The 21,139-nt window shown below is 37.5% G+C and overlaps 1 protein-coding gene across 2 annotated transcripts; it reads left to right on the forward strand.

The window, feature by feature from the left end:
* Nucleotides 1–2,795: 2,795 nt before the first annotated feature.
* On the forward strand, nucleotides 2,796–19,237 carry LOC140597877 (UDP-glucuronosyltransferase 2B31). Of its 2 annotated transcripts, none has more exons than XM_072748845.1 (6): nucleotides 2,796–3,747; nucleotides 8,772–8,920; nucleotides 10,714–10,845; nucleotides 12,766–12,853; nucleotides 13,701–13,920; nucleotides 17,494–19,237. In XM_072748845.1, the coding sequence occupies exons 1-6, from the start codon at nucleotides 3,024–3,026 to the stop codon at nucleotides 17,771–17,773; spliced, it is 1,593 nt and encodes a 530-aa protein (XP_072604946.1). In that variant the 5' UTR covers nucleotides 2,796–3,023; the 3' UTR covers nucleotides 17,774–19,237. The 2 variants fall into 2 exon arrangements, with proteins under 2 accessions (XP_072604946.1, XP_072604947.1); XM_072748846.1 differs by having other exon boundaries at nucleotides 2,961–3,747; nucleotides 16,879–19,237.
* Nucleotides 19,238–21,139: the final 1,902 nt, after the last annotated feature.

The following is a 21,139-nucleotide window of genomic DNA, read 5'->3' on the forward strand; positions in this document are numbered from 1 at the left end:
AAGGAAGAAGCCTATAATCCAAAATACTTTACCTGGGCAGGAGTTCATTCAGAATGGAAAGAGAGATAAAAGAATTTCCCAGAAAAAAGAAAAAAGCCTTGGATAAACTTAAGAGCTGAAACATCTACTCAAAACTATGAAACATTGATGAAAGTCATTTAAAATGACACAATCAGAAGGAAAAATAGACTATGCTCACAAACTACAAGAAGTAATATTGTTAAAATGCCCATACTACACAAAGCAATCTATAGATTCAAAGCAATCTCGATCAAAATACCAATAGCATTTTTCACATTATCAAAACAAATAATACTAAAACCTGTATGGAATCAAAAATGACCCCAAATAGCCAAAACAATCTCAGGAAGGAAGAACAAAGCTGGAGGCATCACAATCTCACATTTTAAGATACACTACAAAGCTATAGTAATCAAAACAGCATGGTGCTGACACAAAAACAAATATACTGAGAAGTGGAACAGAAGAGAGAGCCCAGGCATAAAACCCACACTTCTATGGCCAATCAATCTAGGACAAAAGGGGTAGGAATATATGATGGGGGACAGACAGCCCCTTCAATTAATGGTGCTGGAAAAGCTGGACCATTACACATCAAAGAATAAAACTGACCACTTTCTTGCACCATAGCAAAAATAAGCTCAAAATGGAACAAAGACCAAATGTGAGGCATGAAATCAAATGTTAGAAGAAAACATAGGCAGCAATCTCCTTGACATTGTTTGCAGCAACATTTTTCTAGATATCCCTCCTCAGGTAAGGGAAACCAAAACTAAAATAAACCATTGGGACTACACCAAAGTAAGTTTTTGCACAATGTAGGAAACCATCAACAAAACCAAAAGGCAACTTACAGAACAGGAGAAGATATTCACAAATGGCATACCCAGTAGGAGATTAATATCCAAAATATATGAAGAACATAGACAATCCAACACCAAAAAAGTGAAGGAATCCAATTAAAATATGGGCAGACAACCTGAATAGACTTTTCCCAAAGAAGACCAGCAATGAAGGGGCACTTGCCTGGCTCAATTGGTAAAGTATATGACTCTTGATCTCAGGGCCATGAGTTCAACCACCACTTTGAGCATGGAGCCTTCTGAAGAAGTAGAAAGAAGAAGAAGAAGAAGAAGAAGAAGAAGAAGAAGAAGAAGAAGAAGAGGAGGAGGAGGAGGAGAAGGAGGAGGAAGAAGAAAAAGAGGAGGAGGGGAGGAGGAGGAGAAGACAATGATGACAAATAGATGGCCTACAGATACATGAAAATATGCTCAATGTCACTAATCATCAGGGTAATACACATCAAAACGACAAGGAGATATCATCTTACACGTGTCAGAATGGCTAGAATCAAAAAGACAAGAAATACAAGTATTGGCAAAGTTGGAGGAAAAGGAACCCTTGTCCACTGTTGGTGGTGCACCCACTAGAGGAAGCAGTACGGAGGTTTCTCAAGAAACTAAAAATAGAAAATACCATATGCTCCAGTAATTCCACAACTGGGTATTTACCCAAAGAAAATGAAACACTAATTCAAAGAGATATACACACCCTACGTTTACTGCAGCATTATTTGAAATAGCCAGCTAATGGAAATAATGCAAGTGTCCGTCAATAGATGAATGGATAATGATGACGTACTATATAGAGACAATGCAATATTATTCCACCACAAACAAAGAATGAGATCTTGCCATTGGTGATAACATGGACAAACTGAGAGGGTGTTACCCTAAGTAAAATATGGCAGAAGGAGAAAGACAAATGTCATATGATTTCACTTATATGTGGAATCCAAACGAAACGAATAAACAAACAGAGCGGAAGGACTCACAAATATAGAGAAATGAGAGCTTCTAGAGAAAAGGGGGAGAGGGAAGGCAAAATGAGTGAAAGGGAGTGGGAGATACGGGCTTCCAGGTATGAAATAAATGGAATAAATGTCAGGAGAATAAAACATAAAACGCAGGGAATATAGTCAGTAATTGTAGTGGCATTGTGTAGTGACGAATGGAATTTACCCTTGTGAGCACACCACAGCAGATAGACTTGTTGAATCACTATGTTGTAACCTGAAACTAACGTAACATTGTGTGTCAACTGTACTTCAATAAAAAAGTAATAAAAATGATTTTTATAAAATTCTCACCACCAAAAAGATAAGTGTGTGACGTGATGGATGAGAATGGTGTAATCCCTTCACAATATATAAAGCGATTCAAGTCATCATGTTGTACACCTCACCACTGCACAATGTTATATCAAGGATATCTCAATAAAGTCAAAAAAATTTTTAAAATAAAACAGTATGCTAATTAAAATAACCAGTCACAAACGACACTTCATTTATACGAAATGCTCAAAATAGGCAATATATATGACAAAAAAAGTAGAAAAAATGTTGACTAAGGCTGGGAAATGCAGAAAATGAAGAGTTCCATCACAGAGTGAAGGTTTCCATTTGGGGTGATGAAAGTGCTCTAAAATTGATCACCAGAGCGGTTGCACAATTCTGTGAATATACTATGAACCACTGAACTGTACACTTTAAATCTGGCACTTGTACGGTATGGACGCACATGTCAACCAAAGTTTTATGAACAAAACAAAAACATCTCTTGAGTCATCATAACCAGAAAGATAATTTTCCTGTATAATAACTTTCATTCTTGTGTCAAGAGGACTGCAGTCACCTCTCACCACCGTCCTCGACACTCTTCCAAAATATATTACGTAAGTCAGATGACTTGCACATTGACTCTTAGCTAGATGATAGGACTTAAAATCATCAAACAGACATTACACACATTTGCATACAAATGAAGTCATCTACTTTGGCTTTTTCCACTTGCCATCCAAATGCTCGGACAGTTCATATAATGTATTTACTTTGAAAGGTAGGAGTTATATTTTAACTTCCTGATTGATTGCTCCTCGGATATAAGTGCAAGCAATGGTAGGAGAAGGCAGGAATTTCAGAAGCAGCAGCGTGTTCCACCAGGATGTCTACGAAATGGATTTCAGTTCTGCTGCTGCTCCAGCTGAGCTGTTACTTTAGCTCTGGGAGCTGCGGAAAGGTGCTGGTGTGGCCCACAGAATACAGCCATTGGATCAATGTAAAGACAATCCTGGATGAACTTGTCCAGAGGGGTCATGAAGTGACTGTTCTGACATCTTCAGCCTCCATTCTTGTTGATCCGAACAAATTATCTGCTATTAAATTTGAGATTTATTCTGCACATTTATCTAGAGGTGATTTTGAGGCTTTGTTCATAAAACTGCTCAACATTTGGATATATGATATACCAAAAGATTCATTTTGGGCGTATTTTTCCGTAATGCAAGAAATTTTTTGGGAATTTTATGAGTCTGCTGAGAAGCTCTGTAAAGATGTAGTTTTGAACAAGAAACTCATGACAAAACTACAAGAATCAAAATTTGATCTCATTCTTGCAGACGCTGTGGGACCCTGCGGTGAGCTGCTGGCTGAGCTCCTTAAAATACCTTTAGTGTACACTCTCCGTTTCTCTCCAGGCTATGCATTTGAGAAACACATTGGAGGACTTCCGCTCCCTCCATCCTACGTACCTGTTATTCTGTCAGAACTAACTGATCAAATGACATTCATGGAGAGAGTAAAAAATATGCTATATGTGCTTTATTTTGACTTTTGGTTCCAAACAATAAATGAGAAGAGTTGGGATCAGTTTTACAGCGAAGTACTAGGTAAGTCCTGCTTTTGATTAGTAACACGAAGTCTTAGCTCTCCTAGTGCAAGGGAGGAGAGTTTGTACAAGTACTAAGAGGGAGGAAATTTGTCTTTTAGAAGTAAAATGATGACATGAAAGTTTAAAATGATCGATCTCTCAATCTCACAAACACATGCAAAGACTTATATATGACAGGGCCAGTTAGAATCCCACTGTCCATTATGGGTCCATCACACTCTAGGGAGTCAATAACTGACATTAGAGCACTGAGGAATTCTTGTACCAATGACATATCCATTCCATGTGTTTGTTTGTAATATCTTTAAAAAGGGGTTTCTGTGGTTTGCTTTTTAATTTTTCCTTGGTAAAGTATTTTATCCTTCCTTGTTTATGAAATACACAGTGAAAATATTACATATGCTTGCATTACTTTTTAGAAGAATTTTAAGTCACAACATTTTGAATCACGATTTCCTGTATAACCCTCACCCCCACACAGTCATAAGTTTCTCCATTATCAACATCCCCCATCAGAGTGGTACATTTGTTGCGACTCATGAAACTACACTGACACATTATTATCATCCAAAGTTCATAGTTTACATAAGAGTTTACTCTCAGCTTTGTACACTTTATGAGTTTTAAAAATTTATAATGATATGCATCTACCACTATTATATCAGAGTAGTCTCACTGCTTTAAATTCCTGTCTGCTGTACTTATTTTCTATATATCCATTTTACTCTACTTTTTCCATCTTAAAAAAAAACGGCATTAGAAATTTCACTATCTTGATGAAAGCAGACATGTCAACTGAGGGGTCATATATTTCTAGTACAACTGTCTATAGTATTGAGGATATTATTCCCACTTGTTTCTTCAGTTTCCTTAGTTAAGAATTAAAGTGTTGGGATGCCTGGTGCCTCAGCGGTTAAGCGTCTGCCTTTGGCTCAGGATGTGATCCTGGGGTCCCGGGACAGAGTCCCACATCAGGCTCCCTGCATGGAGCCTGCTTCACCCTAATCCTGTGTCTCTGCCTCACTCTCTGTCTCTCATGAATAAATAAAATCTTTTTTTTAAAAAGAACTAAAGTGTTTACAAATTACCTGAAAGAAATTTTAGGATCAAAGGAATAACTTGCTGAATTGTAGAAATTACACTGAGAACTCTAGGGAAAAGTGTTTCCTTTGGTTAATTGACAGGGGAGCTCAAATAATTGTTTACATTTGAATCTGTCACTTTTGCAGCATTTCAGATAAACAAATGCATGTTTAATTTGACAGTGGCTTTAGGTTTAATAATGTTTTATGACTGTGAATAACTCCTTCATAATTCCTTCATCCATAGCCAATTAGAAGGCTATGAGATACAATGGCTATGTTAGACTCAGGAATCTAGTATGAAGTTTCTAATGATTACATATTCTTTCACCAGGGCTTATAAATCCTGTTTTTTTTTTTATTTTTTTTAAGATATTTATTTATTTATTTATTTATTTATTTATTTATTTATTTATTTATTTATTTATGAGAGACAGAGAGAGAGAGAGAGAGAGAGAGAGAGAGGCAGAAATACAGGCAGAGGGAGAAGCAGGCTCCAAGCAGGGAGCCTGATGTGGGACTCGATCCCGGGACTCCAGGATCACGCCCTGGACAGAAGGTGGCGCTAAACCGCTGCGCCACCGGGGTTGACCGTAAATCCTGTTTTAAAGGTCTAAATCTTACTGAGGGGTGCACATACACGTTAATAGTTCACTTTAAAAAAAACAAACTATGTTACTGCCCTAAAGACGTAATGCGCCACGATTAAGAGTGCACGTATCTATTTCCATACTTGTGGAAAATATTCCGGCTGTTACTTGCAAATATTATTTATTACATAAATATTATTAAGCTCCAAATATTAACTAATTACAATGGTCAATACAAGCCATACCCCCAAAAACTCACAGTTTTTTTGGAAAATCTAGGATCAAGGGAATAATTTGCTAAATTGTAGAAATCACACTGAGTACAGGCGGGAAAGGTGTTTGCATTGGTTAATTGATGGGGGGTGGGGCTCAATAGTTACATTTGCATGTTACTTTTGCAGAATTCAAGAATAAATAAATACATGGTCTATTTTCATAGTGGCTGAGGTTAACAAATTGGTTGTGAATGTACTACTGTGATGTGAGAAATGAGTCTTACACTTTGTCTCTCATATTTACATATGATCAACATATATATATGCAAATGTATATATTTGCATCAATACATGTTTGAATCATACATGTGTCTGTTAGCAAACTACAAATACTTTTAAGCCTTTTTTCAAATTAGTCAAACTCCTTTCAGAAGATTCCATAGTAAATTCACATTCCATTAACCTCATTTCTTCTACTTGCTTGTAGTAGAAGTTGCTTGTTATGAGTTTTTTTACTTCTTTATTTACTCTTAGTTTTCTCCCACGTTTTAATTTTCATTCCAGGATAGTTAACAGAGTGTTATATTACTTTCAGGTGTACAATACAGTGATTCAACACTCCCATACATCACTCAGTGCTCATCATGAGTTCACTTCTTAATCCCCATCACCTATGTTACCAATCCCCCACATTCACCTCCCCTCTGATAACCATCAGTTTTTTTTCCCTACAGTGAAAATCTATTTCTTGGTTTCTCTCTGTCTTTTTGTATTTTGCTTGTTTGGTTGGTTCATTAAATTTGACATATGGGCAGCCTGGGTGGCTCAGCAGTTTAGTGCAGCCTTCCGCCCAGGGTGTGATCCTGGGGCCCTGGGATCGAGTCCCACCTCAGGCTCCCTGCATGGAGCCTGCTTCTCGCTCTGCCTGTGTCTCTGCCTCGCTCTCTCTCTGTGTCTCTTATGAATAAGTTAATAAAATCTTTTTAAAAAAATGCCTATTCATGTCTCCTGCCCATTTTTTAAATGTGTTATTTGTTCTCTGGGTGTCGTTGTTGAGTTAGATAAACTCTTTATAGATGTTGGATACCATCTCTTTAGTGAAAATGTCATTTGCAAATACCTTCTCCCATTCTGTAGGTTGCCTGTCAGGTTTGCTGATTATTTCCTTGGCTGTACAGAAGATTTTTATCTTGATGAAGTGCCAATAGTTCATTTTTGTTTTTGTTTCCTACTACCATCAATATATCTAGTGAGAAATTGCTCTTGCTGAGGTCAAGAGATCACTGCGTGTTTTCTTCTCCTGGATTTTAATGGTTTCCTGTCTCACGCTTAGGTCTTTCATTCCACCTTGAATTTATTTTGGGGTATACTGTAAGAAAGTGGTCAAGGCAGCCCGGGTGGCTCAGCGGTTAAACGCGGCCTTCAGCCTAGGTCGTGATACTGGAGACCCTCCCACCTTGGACTCCCTGCATGGAGCCTACTTCTCCCTCTGCCTGTGTCTCTGCCTCTGTCTCTCTCTCTCTCTGTCTCTCATGAATAATAAAATAAAAAATAAAATAAAATAAAATAAAATAAAATAAAATAAAATAAAATAAAAGACTAAAAATGAAAATAGGATAAAAAAGGGATCCCTGGGTGGCGCAGCGGTTTAGCGCCTCCCTTTGGCCCAGGACACGATACTGGAGACCCAGGATCGAATCCCACGTCAGGCTCCCGGTGCATGGAGCCTGCTTCTCCCTCTGCCTGTGTCTCTGCCTCTCTCTCTCTCTCTCTCTCTGTGACTATCATAAATAAATAAAATTTTTTTTAAAAATAGAATAAAAAATAAAAGAAGACTAAAAAAACTGTGGTCCAGTTTCATTCTTTTCCATGTTGCTGTCCAATATTCCCGACACCAAGAAACTGTCATTTTCCCATTGGATATTCTTTCCTGCTTTGTCAAAGATTAATTGCCCATATAATTGTGGGTTCGTTTCTGGGTTTTCTATGCTCTTCCATTGATCTATGTGTCTATTTTTGTGTCACGACCATACTGTTTTGACCATTATAGCTTTGTAGCATAACTTGAACTCTTGTATTGTGATACGTCCGGTTTGGTTTTTTTTCTTTTTCAAGATAGCTCTGGTTATTTGAAATCTTTTGTAGTTCCAACAAATCTTAGGATTGTTTGCTCCAGTTCTGTGAAAAATGCTGTTGGTATTTTGATAGGGATCACACTAAATCTAAAGTTTGCCTTGGGTATTATAGACAGTTCAATACTATTCTTCCAAGTTTTGTGCATGGAACGCCTTTTATCCTCAATTTCTTTCATCAGTATTTTATAGTTTTCAGAGTACAGGTCTTTCACCTCTTTGGTTAAGTTTTATTATTTTTGGTGCAATGGCAAACAGGATTGTTTTCTTAATTTCTCTCTTCTGCTGCATTATTAGTACATAGAAATATAACAGATTTCTGTACACTGATTTGTATCCTGTGACTTTACTGAATTAATTTATCAGTTCTAGGACTTTTCTGCTTAAGTCTTCAGGGTTTTCTATATAGAGTATCATGTCATCTGCAAATAGTGACAGTTTTATTTCTTCCTGACCAATTTGGATGGTTTTAGTTCTTTTCATTGTCTCATTGCTGTAGCCAGGACTTCTAGTACTATGTTGAATAAAAGTGGGAAGGGTGGACATCCTTGTCTTGTGCCTGACCTTAGAGGAGAAGCTCTCAGGTGTTTCCCATTGAGTATGATGTTCACTGTGGGTTTTCCATGTAAGCCTTTATTTTGTTGAGGTATGTTCCCTCGAAACCAATGTTGCTGAGGGTTTTTATCATCAATGGCTGTTATACTTAGTCAAATGCCTTTTCTGCATATGTGGATATGATCATATACATTTTATCCATTCTCTAATTTTTTTTTAGCTTTCTAAAGATTGATTGATTGATTGATTGATTGATGATAGACAGAGAGAGAGGCAGAGACACTGGCAAAGGGAGAAGCAGGCTCCATGCCAGGTGCCCAATGCAGGACTCGATCTCGGAACTCCAGGATCACGCCCTGAGCCAAAGGGAGGCGCCATACTGCTAAGCCACCCAGGGATACCCATCCTTTCTCTTATTGATGTGATCTGTTTGTTTTTTCCCCTTCAGGAAGACCCACTACACTATATGAGTTAATGAGGAAAGCTGATATATGGCTCATTCGAACCTACTGGGATTTGGAATTTCCTCACCCACTCCTACCACATTTTGACTTTGTTGGAGGCCTCCACTGCAAACCTGCCAAACCCCTGCCTAAGGTAACTGATTCCTGTTTCTTTTGCTTTGTTTCCTCTAGGCCATTTCATCAGTATTGTAGCTTACAAAGGTCATTCCTCAACAATATTCATGTGCCCCAACAATATCTGCAGGCAAATCAAATGTTTCCTTGCTGTCATTCCAACTTGCACAATTCCTCATTTGAGATCCCAAGGTTTGACGACTTACATAATTAACAGGTTTAATTAATCTATGAGAACATATGTTTTCCGCCACACACCAAGGCCAGACAAAATCTCAGTAAACCTGAGCACGGAGAAAGCTACACTGTGTATATAATGAGGACCGTGAATTCTGCATATTTAATAAAGACCAAATAACTTCTACCACTTATATCTGAAAAAATTCATAGTATAAAATTGCAAAAGTACACTCTTAGCACATAAGGTGATAATCTTCATGAAAAAAGCAATGATATAATAAGTTTTAGGTTGATATTGAACCTTTAAGAAATAATTGAAAAATAAGCATCCCTTACTGAATTACTTGATGGTCTCTTCATCATGCTGGATGTCTACTAGAGGAATGAGCCACTGTGATTACGTCTACCCTTGCCCAGATTCTACAAAAGGTTAGATAAATAACCTTAATCATATATAACTACCTAATGAGTCTTTTAAACTCTGCAAAGGGTCTGATTACCCTGCAACTAAGATCTTATTCAATGGTTAACCTAATATCGATTTTGATTGCAAAATATTTAGGTGTATATGGTAACTTTCTCAAGTTCTAAATCCTGATGTAAAACTAGCAAAAGTTCTATTCAGTCTAACACAAGTGTCCATCAACACACAAATCCAAAAACAAAATGTATTTACACACAACGGAATATTCGGTCTAAAATAGAAGAAAATTCTAACACCTACCAAAGTGGCAAAGCTTTGGGATATTATGCAAAGTGAAAGTGGGCAATCATAAAAAGACAAATACTGTAAATAGTGTATGATTCCCCTGATATAAGGTATCCAGATCACTCAAATTCACAGAAATACAAAATGTAATGATGGTTGCTAAAGATGGTCAAGGAGCAGGGATCAGTGGGTGGCTCAGCGATTTAGCGCCTGCCTTTGGCCGAGGACGTGATCCTGGAGTCCCGGGATCGAGTCACAAATCGGGCTCCCTGAATAGAGCCTGCTTCTCCCTCTGCCTGTGTCTCTGCCTCTCTATCTCTATTTCTCATGAATAAAAAGATAAAATCTTTTTAAAAAATTAAAAATAAAAATAAAATAAAGATGGTCTATGAGGGAATCGGTAATTGTAATATAATGGGTATTGAGATCCAGGTTAACAAGCTGAAAAAGTTCTGGTGATTAGTTGACCAACAGTATAAAATATACACACTATTGAACTGCATACTCAGATATACTTAAAAGGATAATTCTTATGTGTAGTTTATCACAATAAGAATCACTATAGGCATTACTCTAATAATTCTTGATGATATTTGGTATCTATCTGTAATTGAAGAAAATTTTTTAAAGATTTATTTATTTATTTATTTATTTATTTATTTATGAGAGAGAGAGAGAGAGAGAGACTGCACGTGGGGTGGGGGAAGGGAGCTGAAGGAGAGAGAGAACACCCAGGAAAGTCCCCACTGGGCACAGAGCTAGACACAGGGCTCAATCTCACAACCCCGAAATCATAACCTGAGCCCAAATCAAGAGTCGGATGCTGAAACGACTGAGCCTCCCACGCAACCTCATAGAAATTCTTCCAATAGTGTTTGCTATGCTGTTTCTCTTTTGTGATGGAGCAAATTTTTTCTTCACAGGAAATGGAAGAGTTTGTCCAGAGCTCTGGAGAAAACGGTATTGTGGTGTTTTCTCTAGGGTCAATGGTCAATAACATGCCAGAGGAAAGAGCCAATGTGATTGCATCAGCCCTTGCCCAGATTCCACAAAAGGTTAGATAGAGTACCTTAATTGTATACAACTACCTAATGAGGCTGTTAAACTCTGTAAAGGGCTGGATTACCCTTTCCTTCATGACATGAACATCATTATGATAGCTCCAATGTACCTCAAACATGAGGAATATATAAATGGCAGATGCAAAGTACTACAGAAGTCGTTTTGACAATACCTTGGGCATTAACATTGAGATTAGAAAAATATATTTATAGGAGGTGCAGAGAAAACCTTGGTATTCTAATGTGTTGTGGGCAGGAATAGCAATCACCAAATTCTGTCTGTCCTTCTTTCCTTTTCCTTACAAGATCTGCATTCCTTTCAAGACTTCCAAGGGCACTGACTACCTCATAGCTGTTCTCAGAAAGCAGTTAAATTTCAACAGTTATGTTAAAGAGGAGCTGATAATTATCTGAAAAGCACCACGCAGTTTACACTTACCAGATAATCCAGGTTTCCTTTCCTTCTCCTAAATTTTGAGGTAAGCCACCTCAGTGTGCTGTGTAGAAAAACAATGCCCAGGGCTCACCAAACTATGTCTAGGCTTTCCTCCAGCCAAGATGACTTAGAAAAAAGGAAAAATTGACATGACTGACGGAATAGGCCCTATTCTGAGTGAAAGAGTAAGATCAATGAAAAGGGGGAAGATGGGTCCACTCCTCAAGGTGACCCAGTGCTTAGTAACATCTGGTTGCAAAGGACTCTAACTTATCAGAATAATAACTGCTCCCGATTAAGGAAGGAAAAAAAATACATATTAAGGAGTCAACCAGAAACAAGCCTAGCATGGGAAAGTTTCATATGCCTCTTTCTGCATAAACTACAACAGTAAATTATTTCTGATATATAGAATGCACCTGGAGTATTTGGGTATTTGTGAACTACTTTTCGGTCACTGTAATAGTTTCTCCTTATGCTAATTTTTGCTTACCTAGCAAGTTATTTTAACATTCATTTAGCAAATATATGCTAATCAATGCAAACTATAATCCAGTTATGAGGATTGCTGGGAAATTCTAAAATCAGAATCTATTTTAATATGGCAATGGAAATTGCTTGGCCATAGATTTCATATTAATCAATGCTGTCAGTGCTTTGTAGTGCATCATTGACATGTCAACAACCAGTTCAATAAAACTTAGCACCACTACACTTTTGGAGTTTTTGTGACACATACACTGTTATTTCTGAAGTGCCAACAGGCTTTTCTTCCCACATGTAAAGAACTGCCAAACCAAGAAATACTAATAATAATCTGCATTCATGTAAAAAAATTACCTTTTTCTTGGAAGTAGTGCCTAATCATAGGTAATGTGAAAGAAGTTAAACGTACTAAGGAGAAATTATTGATATTAATGAATTACTAATAAGCAGAATTACTTGTTTCTCACAAGCAGCAGATTGCACATTTAGCTTTTTTGTGTATCAAAACATGTAAAACTCAAATAAAAGAACTTATGGAACAAGTGGCTATGAACATGTGGATATAAGGGAACATCCTTCTGTATCACTTAAAAAGATGTAAATAGGTTGGTATTACATTGGAAGACGAAAGCAATGATAACGGACAAAGGTGTGGATCTTAGTAATTTCCTACTCATTTGCACTAGAATTATAATAACCGCCTAAATTTTTCTTAAATGCTTGAATTTGTCGGTGATAATCTCATCTGTCTAATCCTCATGTGTGAAATATTATGATTACATTCATACTTGCTTGAATATAAAAATAAGTAACAAAATGGGGGTATTCTTACTACACTAGGGTTTTAGTAGTCTCATTTTTAATATCTTTTGTCCTTGTTATTTATCAGTCAATGAAAGAAGTCTAACTAGATTATCTCCTAATTTCTTTAAAATGTTCGCAAGCTATAACTTCAAAGTTCAACTCATGAAATAAGGTATTTTCTTTAACAGGTTCTATGGAGATTTGATGGCAAGAAACCAGAAACCTTAGGGCCAAATACTCGGCTGTATAAGTGGCTTCCCCAGAATGACCTTCTTGGTAAGAATCTGGCAAATACTGAATGGAAAGTAATCCTAACAAAATGATAGCAGTTCACCGAAAAGCAGTCTGACTGAGCATTTACTACTCAAAAACTCAAAACTCAAACTTAACTTTCTTATATTTATTTTGCAGACCTAGAGGGAAAAAGATAACCAACAACAGTTGGCATGTTGTTATACACAGTCCCATTCCTTATGGCCAGAATCAAAGTATCTGTATTTCAGCTGTAACTACTTCTCCCACATAAGTTGTTAGTAACTACCTAGAGCATCGCTCTGTCTCTGAATTTTCCCACCTTATTCCTATCCTTTCTCCTTCTGCATGGGTATTCAGTGCCAATGAAAAATAATAGCCTCTCTTTTATTACCAGGGACTCTATATTTTCTCTAGAAAAATACCATAATCTTTTCCATGAAGTCACAACACATTTCACGATAAAGTGCTATCTTTCCTTCCCCTGATTTGAGCCACCACCATCACACTTCCTGCTGCCTTGACACCCTACAGTGAAACTCAGTGACTTTACTGTGTCTTTAGGAGGATATGTTCTAACATACCACCTCCCTTTCTTTTTTTTGCACCCTTTCCCTTTTTTTGGTGATAACCAGAATGTTATCATTCAATTTGTCTGTCCAGCAATCTTGTATTCATTTTTCAAGTTACAAGTACCACACCAATCTTCATTTACCTCTCCAGCACATTTATGTGCTTCTTGCGCTGACAGCCAAAAGACATTTTAATGCTGTTTCATGTTTATATAATAACATATGTCTTATGTTGCCCAATTCTCATTTTATTTCTAAGACTTACAGTTAATAATGTGCTGAGATTCATCCAATCCTAGGTCATCTGAAAGCCAGAGCCTTTATAACCCATGGTGGAACCAACGGCATCTATGAGGCGATCTACCACGGGATCCCCATGGTGGGCATTCCCTTGTTTGCCGATCAAGCTGATAACATTGTTCACATGAAAGCTAAGGGAGCAGCTATCAGACTGGACTTCAGCACAATGTCTAGTGCAGACTTGCTCAATGCGTTGAGGACAGTCATTAATGACCCTTCGTGAGTATTACATTTTTTTTCAATTGATAGAATTTATCAATAGATTATCGATAGATTATTGATAGATAGTCAACGGTGGCTGTGAGTTTCCTCCCATTCTTAAGAGGCTAATTTGGAAAGAAGCCAAGTGATAGACTGATCTTAAATCTACTTTTATTTTCAACCAGACATTTATTTCACAGTTGCATTTAAATCCCTTTGACTTAATGGGCAACCAATTACTGCAACAATTTTCTACATACACAAATGCAAAAGATTATATAGTAACTGTAAGAATATTTCAAAGTTCCTATGATAGAAACCATAGAATGAAAGAATGAAGAACTTGAAGTCATGTAAAGTGACTCTCAATTCAGTACCAAAACGTCCAAAGCTATAAATCTCTTTTTGCTCAAACATTGATTTTGGTTCTTATTGTTAATATATTTTATAATATGTAATTTGTGTACCATAAAACTAAAAGTATAAAATTCAAATATGTGTCGTGTATTATGGAATTATGAAACCATCACCATAATCTAAGTTTGGGACATTTTCATTAGCCCAAGAAGAAATCACATACGACTGACTTAGGAGTCTTTGCCCATTTCTCTTGCCTCAAGTAAACAATCTACTTCTGTCTCTACAAATAGCTGTATTCTGGGTGTTTCATACAAGTGGAATCATGCCACTTATGGGCTTTTGCATGTGGCTTCTTTCATTTGGCATGTTTTTGAGTTTCATTCGTGTGGTAGGTTTGTATTGCTGAATGATAAATATCCTATGGTATGGATATGCTACAATCTATCCATGTATCAGTTTGTGAACATTTGGGTTATTTCCTCATTTAGGTATTATCCATATTGCTACACATTTATTGTGTGAACAAAATTTTTCACTTCTTTTGGGTAGACATCTAGGAGTAGCATTTTGGGTAGACATCTAGGCCACAGATTATGAGGAGCTGCCAAATTGATGTCCAAAAAAGTTGCACTATTTTACATTTCCGCCAGCTAAGTATGGGAGATTCAAGTTCTCCACATCATTTTCAACACTTGCTATCATCTTTTTTATTACAGCCATCCTAGTGGGTCTCTCCTTGTGGTCTTCATTTTCATTTCTCTTACAGTCAAAGTTTTAAACATCTTTTCATGTACATGTACATGTACATGTCATTCACATATCAGAAACACTGAAAAGTGTATTATGGGGAGAAAATGGTAGAGTAATTGCATAATAAAAATACCTTAAAACAAGAGAGAAAGGTAAAGAAATATAAGGCAGGTTGGCCAAATAGAAAAGAAAACAGACTAAGACAGTAGATGAAAATATAAATATGCCCAGACATTAAATCTAAACAGACTAAATAATTTAAAGACAAAGATTGTCAGAACACATTTTTTAAACTATATGCCAGTTATAAGACATGTTCAAATAGAAATGCGCAAAAATATTTAAGAAGGAAGAAGGTAGGAAATGACCTATTCTAGCAGTAACCGCAGAAAGATGTTGGACCCATGCTAAGATCAGACACACTAGTCCAGAATCACCAACAAAAATAAAGAGAAGTATTTCATAATGAATAGATTGATCTTTCAAAACAGTACAAATTACCAATTAGTGACGCCTACTACGACAAACATCAAAATGCAGTAGAAGTGGGCCAAAGAACAAACATTCAAATTTACAGTCATAATATTGAATTTTTAAACATCTTTCTCAGTAACATAGTAAATAAGATCAGAACAAGGGAAAAAAGATAACAAGATAATGGAAGGAAGAAATACCTAAGTGTTTTGAAGGACACAATTTAAAAATGCAACCCATCTGACATATATATAAAACAACAGAGAATACCCATTTTTCAAGAATGGAATAGGTACTGGAATTAACCATACGTGGGCCATAAACCAAAAGGAATTTTGAAAAATATAAATCATCAAGAGCACACTGTTCAGCTCTACTGGGATTCACTTAGAATCATCAAAAAGAAAGACAACTAAAACCTCTCTACATTTTGGAAATTCAGCAATATACTTCTACATAACTCAGCCAATAAAGAAATCATACTCATCAATACACCTCTTCTCAGCAATTCCACTTCTACATATATACAAACACATGTACAAACATGTAAATCAAACGATACAAGATTTTTATGGCAGCATTAGTAGTAATGGCCAAAAGATTATTAACACGAATGGCTATTGATCGTTAAATGATGAAGTAACCTGTGCTATTGCCAACAATGGAATACCATACAGTGCCAGAATTAACCAACAACTCTTACACAAAAGACCAAAGGAAATGAGCGCTCACGTCATATTAAAAACTAACCTATGATGACTAAAAGGATCAGGGCAGATGGGGTGCTTCTGGGTAGCTTGTGACACCCTATACCAATATCTTAGTAGTAGGTACATTATTACATCCACTTCACAATAATATTCTAGCTAATTTTGAATGTATGGGTATTCCGTGAAGACTGTGCATATTTCTTATGTGTTATGCCTAAAGGTTATTTTGGAAAATAAAACATGTTTTCAAGTTCTGGGTTGCAAATAGCAAAACACATACACATAGACACAAACAGAACAAATGTCTCAAGGTGCTAGGATAGTGTGGCCCAGAAAAGTCTCTCTGAGACGGGACACAAAGCTGGATCATCCATCCAGAGGTAGAAGCAGCCTTGGGGTGTGGCAGGGAAGTGTCCAGCAGACACCGAGGAGCCAGAAAGTGCAAAGGTGCTGGCTGAGGTGGGATACGTCTGGCAACTTCAGTGAACTGCTAGCAAGCCTCTGGGCCTACAGCAGAGTGTACGTGGGACAAAGTGACAGGAAACGAAGTTGCCGGGTGTGTGTATTTGCAAGATCCTAGAGTCCAAAATCCATATTTGAATTTTACTGTAGGTAGTGAGAAGCCAGTTGGAAATTTTTAGCAGGGAAGTGTCATAATCTGATGTCTGTTTTCAAAAATCAGACTGGCTACATGATGGAAAATAAAGAGTAGAGGATAGAAGAATGGAAGGACGAGGCCCGGTGAGGTGGCATTTTACTCACCATGACGCAATTCCCTTTCCTGCTTCATGAGGATCATTCTATAAGTGCATTTCCACCGTCTCTTTTATAGCTGTTACGATGGCTCGTATCCTTTTTTCTGTTAAAAAAAGATCAAACTGGGAAGCCTGGGTTGCTCAGTGGTTGAGCGTCTTGCCTTTGGCTCAGGGCATGATCCTGGAGACCCGGGATCAAGTCCCACATCGGGCTCCCTGCATGGAGCCTGCTTCTCCCTCTGCCTGTGTCTCTGCCTTTCTCTGTGTGTCTCTCATGGATAAATAAATAAAATCTTAAAAAGAAAAGATCAAACTAACCTAACTTCCATTTTTACTTTTCAAAACATTCGTCACTCAGAAAATTCCAATTTAAAAGCCAAATCTCCTATGAGGACCCAAATAAAAAACACACGACTTCCGTAATTCTATGGCACTTGTTTTGAATCATTTGTATGGCACTTTTCAAAAACCTTTCATGGGAATTCTTTGATTTGGCAAATTAACTTCCTTTCAATGTCGGTATCTTTACGTTTCTCCCTTAGGTACAAAGAGAATGCTATGAAATTATCAAGAATTCAGCACGATCAGCCTCTGAAGCCCCTGGACCGAGCAGTCTTCTGGATCGAGTATGTCATGCGCCACAAAGGAGCCAAGCACCTGCGGCCAGCCTCCCACGACCTCACCTGGTTCCAGTACCACTCCTTGGATGTCATTGGGTTTCTGCTGGCCTGTGTGGCAACTGCTATGTTTGTCACCACACAGTGTTGTCTGTTTTGTTGTCGGAAGGTCGCAAAAACAGGGCAGAAGATAAAAAAGGAGTAGTCGTATCTGAGGCCTCAAGCTGGTCTGCCTCCTAGATGGGACTCCTCCAGTTGATGCCAGCAAGGAGTTATGATGTAAAGTTCCCTTCCCCTGTGAAGGAACGACTCCTCCCAACTTAGCTTCTGAGATCAACGTCTGCTCTCAAGGGATTTATTGCCTGTTTAAGAGTCAGAAATATGTCATGCCAACAGAAAAACTGGCAAAATAAAATTAAATAAAAATAAAACTCTATGGGAATTTACAAAAAAGTGCTGGCGGATCCCGGCCGGCCTGGGCCTCTCTTCAGGGACAGCCTCTGTGCCGGCCAGTGGCCCTGGGACCTTGCTCGGGCTCCTGGGCCGTGGGGAAGTCACACGTACTGCAGGTCAGCAGGCTGTCTGTCTGTCTGTCTGTTGAGATGTCCTCGGCATTGATTTCTACTTCAAGTGGTAGAGGAAGTCCTACAGAAATAAGCGCTTAGATGTAAATTGTTTTAATTCTCCGGGAAGTGGTCCTTCTAGTAAATATTTTGAATTAGTGTCAAAGTGAGGTAAGGAAACCACGTCAATCTTCCATCAGCTTCTCTTAGAAATGGCTGATTGTTTTCCTTAAAGTCAGCTTCAGGGTCCACTTCATGTTGTACACATGTAACATTTTCTAAATTTTCCACTGTGGTTTGGCTTGCTTTGGAATTTTCCAGTCCAAGTCCCAACCTTCTGCCTCCCAGGGACCTTTTTTCCTACACAATCTGTGATTTTTATTTTGGCTTTCCTGTATGGTCAGAACCCCCCACACAATTTTGAACTGAAGTGAAATTGTCACCATTCTTCTCTCCTTCCCAATCTCAGGTGAAAAACTTTGACTATTTCACCAATATTGCCTGTTATTGCCTCACGATAGATAAATACGCTTTATCAAATTAAGAAATTTCCTTCTGCTAAAAGACGGGGGAGAAAGAATCTGAGAACACTATTTTTATGAAGTACAATGTAGTATGATGCTTTCCGATAAGATTTAAACACGCTATTTAACGATGCAATTCCACCTCTAGGAATCAGCCATCTAGAAATGCACACATACACATTTATGTACAACATATTCCCTAAAGTACCTAAATATATACGAAAACCACATTCGATGAAAGATGTAATATATACAGTAATTACGGAGAAGATATGGTGACAGGCAGTATTTTTGCATGATCTCCATGTCACATTGCTACATGAACAAGTTCCAGGAAAAATATACAAGCACGATACTCTTTTGTTTTTGTTTTCGTTTTTGTTTTTTTTTTTTTTCACGATACTCTTTTGGAAATAAAATAAAATATATGTAAATTTCTATAACACAAAACAGACAGGATTTCATATTATGGTAATTTAAACATTTACGTATGTCTTCATTTCTTGACATTTCACATGATTTTCATATGCCTATGATATGGAATAATAAATTTGTTAACAAAATAAACATATTGATGCACGATGTCAAGTTCCAACACTTTGATATTGTGCTATCGGTTCAGGAGTGTCATTCAGAATATTTAATTGACCAAAATCTGATGGACCATCTTCTATTACAAATTCGGGCCCTTCTTCCTTCTTTCCTGTTTAAGAATCTTTCCTCTAAAATAACTAGTAATAAATATATGAGAGTATTTATTAAAAGTTTCAATACATGTGAAGATCTAAGTTCAACAATTCTTAAATGTTTTACCGTGTTTTTCACGTCAGTATTTCATGAATTTTATAGTAGCTTAGTAACCTCTGTTGGCTGGCTTCAAAAGATTATATTTATGGTGATTTTGAAACATGACTACAAATACCATGACAATGCTCCCATCATGTCTCCTCCCCTTGACCTTGGGCAGGCCTCAGCAGTAGTCTCAACAAAAAGAATGCAGTGTAGTGATACAGCTTAACTTCCAAGGCTCTCATAAAAAAGGCAATACATTCCTTACCTCTCACTTTCTCATTCTCCCATTTTCCCTCCATCCCCCTTCTCTCTCTCAGTCCACTCACCTTAGAACCCTGTGCCAAACCCCAAGAACCCATGATGAAGGCTAAGTGCTGGAGATATTACAAAGGTGTGCCTTAGAATCTCTGTTGCTCCAGGTCCACAGCAATTTGAGTATTCCCAAAGTATCAGTAGAGGTGTGAATGAACATCCTCCAGATGATTACACCTCAGCTACCATATGCCTGTAACCAGCTGAGAAACCCAAGAACCAACCCGAAGAAGAACCTACTGGCTGAGGCCAGCTGACACCCAGAGTTATGAGAGATAATAATTAAAAGATTATTGATGTTGTAGGCCTCTACACATGAAGGCAGTTTGGTATGCAGTGAAAGAACTCTGAAATGACATTTCTACACTTTCTAAGAATTATACATTAGTAACAAAATTACAATTAAGAAATAGACTAAAAACTGGGAACTTACAAATGTTACCTTTTGAAAATAACTGTAGCTTAGGAATGCACACAGCATACACCTGAAACGTTCCCCAAAGCACCGGGCCCTGGACAGTATGTGACCTTTTCTTAATACAGTCATTATTCTCAGGAGTAGGAAACAAAATAGGCTTTCCTAACACAAAGACAAAGACCTAGACAAAATGCCAAGATGGAGAAATTCATCCCAAAAGAAAAAACAAGACAACATCACAGCCAGGGATCTAACAAACAGAGATATAAGTAATATGCCTAGGCCAGAATTTAAAACAACAATCACAAAGATATGAGCTGGCCTTGGGGAAAGCATAGAAGATACCGGAAAGTCCCTTATCACAGAGATAAAAGACCTAAAAACTAATCAAGCTGAAGTGAAAAATGCTATAAATGAGATGCAAAACCTGCTGCATGGGCTTGACCACAAGGATGGAAGAAGCAGAAAAAATGAATAAGTGATACAGAAGATAAAATAATGGAAAAAAATGAAGCTGAAAAGAAGAGGCGAAGAAAAATATTGGGTCAGGAAGGTAGACTTAGGGAACTCAGTGACCCCATAAAGTGTAATAACGTGCATAATGTAGGAGTCCCAGAAAAAAAGAGACAGAAAAAGAGACAAAGGTTTATCTAAGCAAATTATAGCTGAAAACTCCCCTAATATGGGAAAAGATGCAGACACCCAAATCCAGAAGGCACAGAGAACTCCCATCTAAATCAGCAAAAGCAGGGAAACACTAAGGCATATTGTAACACAATTTGCAAAACACAAAGATAAAGAAAGAATCTTGAAAGCACCAAGGGAAAAGAAATCCCTAACCTCTAATGGAAGAGGAAACGGGTTAGCAACCGATTTCTCCACAGAAATTGAGCAGGTCAGAGAAGAGTGGCATGGTATATTCAATGTGCTGAATGAGAAAAATATGTAGCCAAGAATACTCT

The sequence above is a fragment of the Vulpes vulpes genome, chromosome 2 (assembly GCF_048418805.1).
Source record: "Vulpes vulpes isolate BD-2025 chromosome 2, VulVul3, whole genome shotgun sequence".
NCBI lineage: Eukaryota > Metazoa > Chordata > Mammalia > Carnivora > Canidae > Vulpes > Vulpes vulpes.

Bases quoted from the DNA above. Each gene is read 5' to 3' on its own strand.
- LOC140597877 (XM_072748845.1), top strand. From the start codon at position 3,024: ATGTCTACGAAATGGATTTCAGTTCTGCTGCTGCTCCAGCTGAGCTGT. The intron at 10,846-12,765 runs GTTAGATAGAGT...TTTCTTTAACAG, and splicing joins TTGCCCAGATTCCACAAAAG to GTTCTATGGAGATTTGATGG. The intron at 12,854-13,700 runs GTAAGAATCTGG...ATCCAATCCTAG, and splicing joins TCCCCAGAATGACCTTCTTG to GTCATCTGAAAGCCAGAGCC.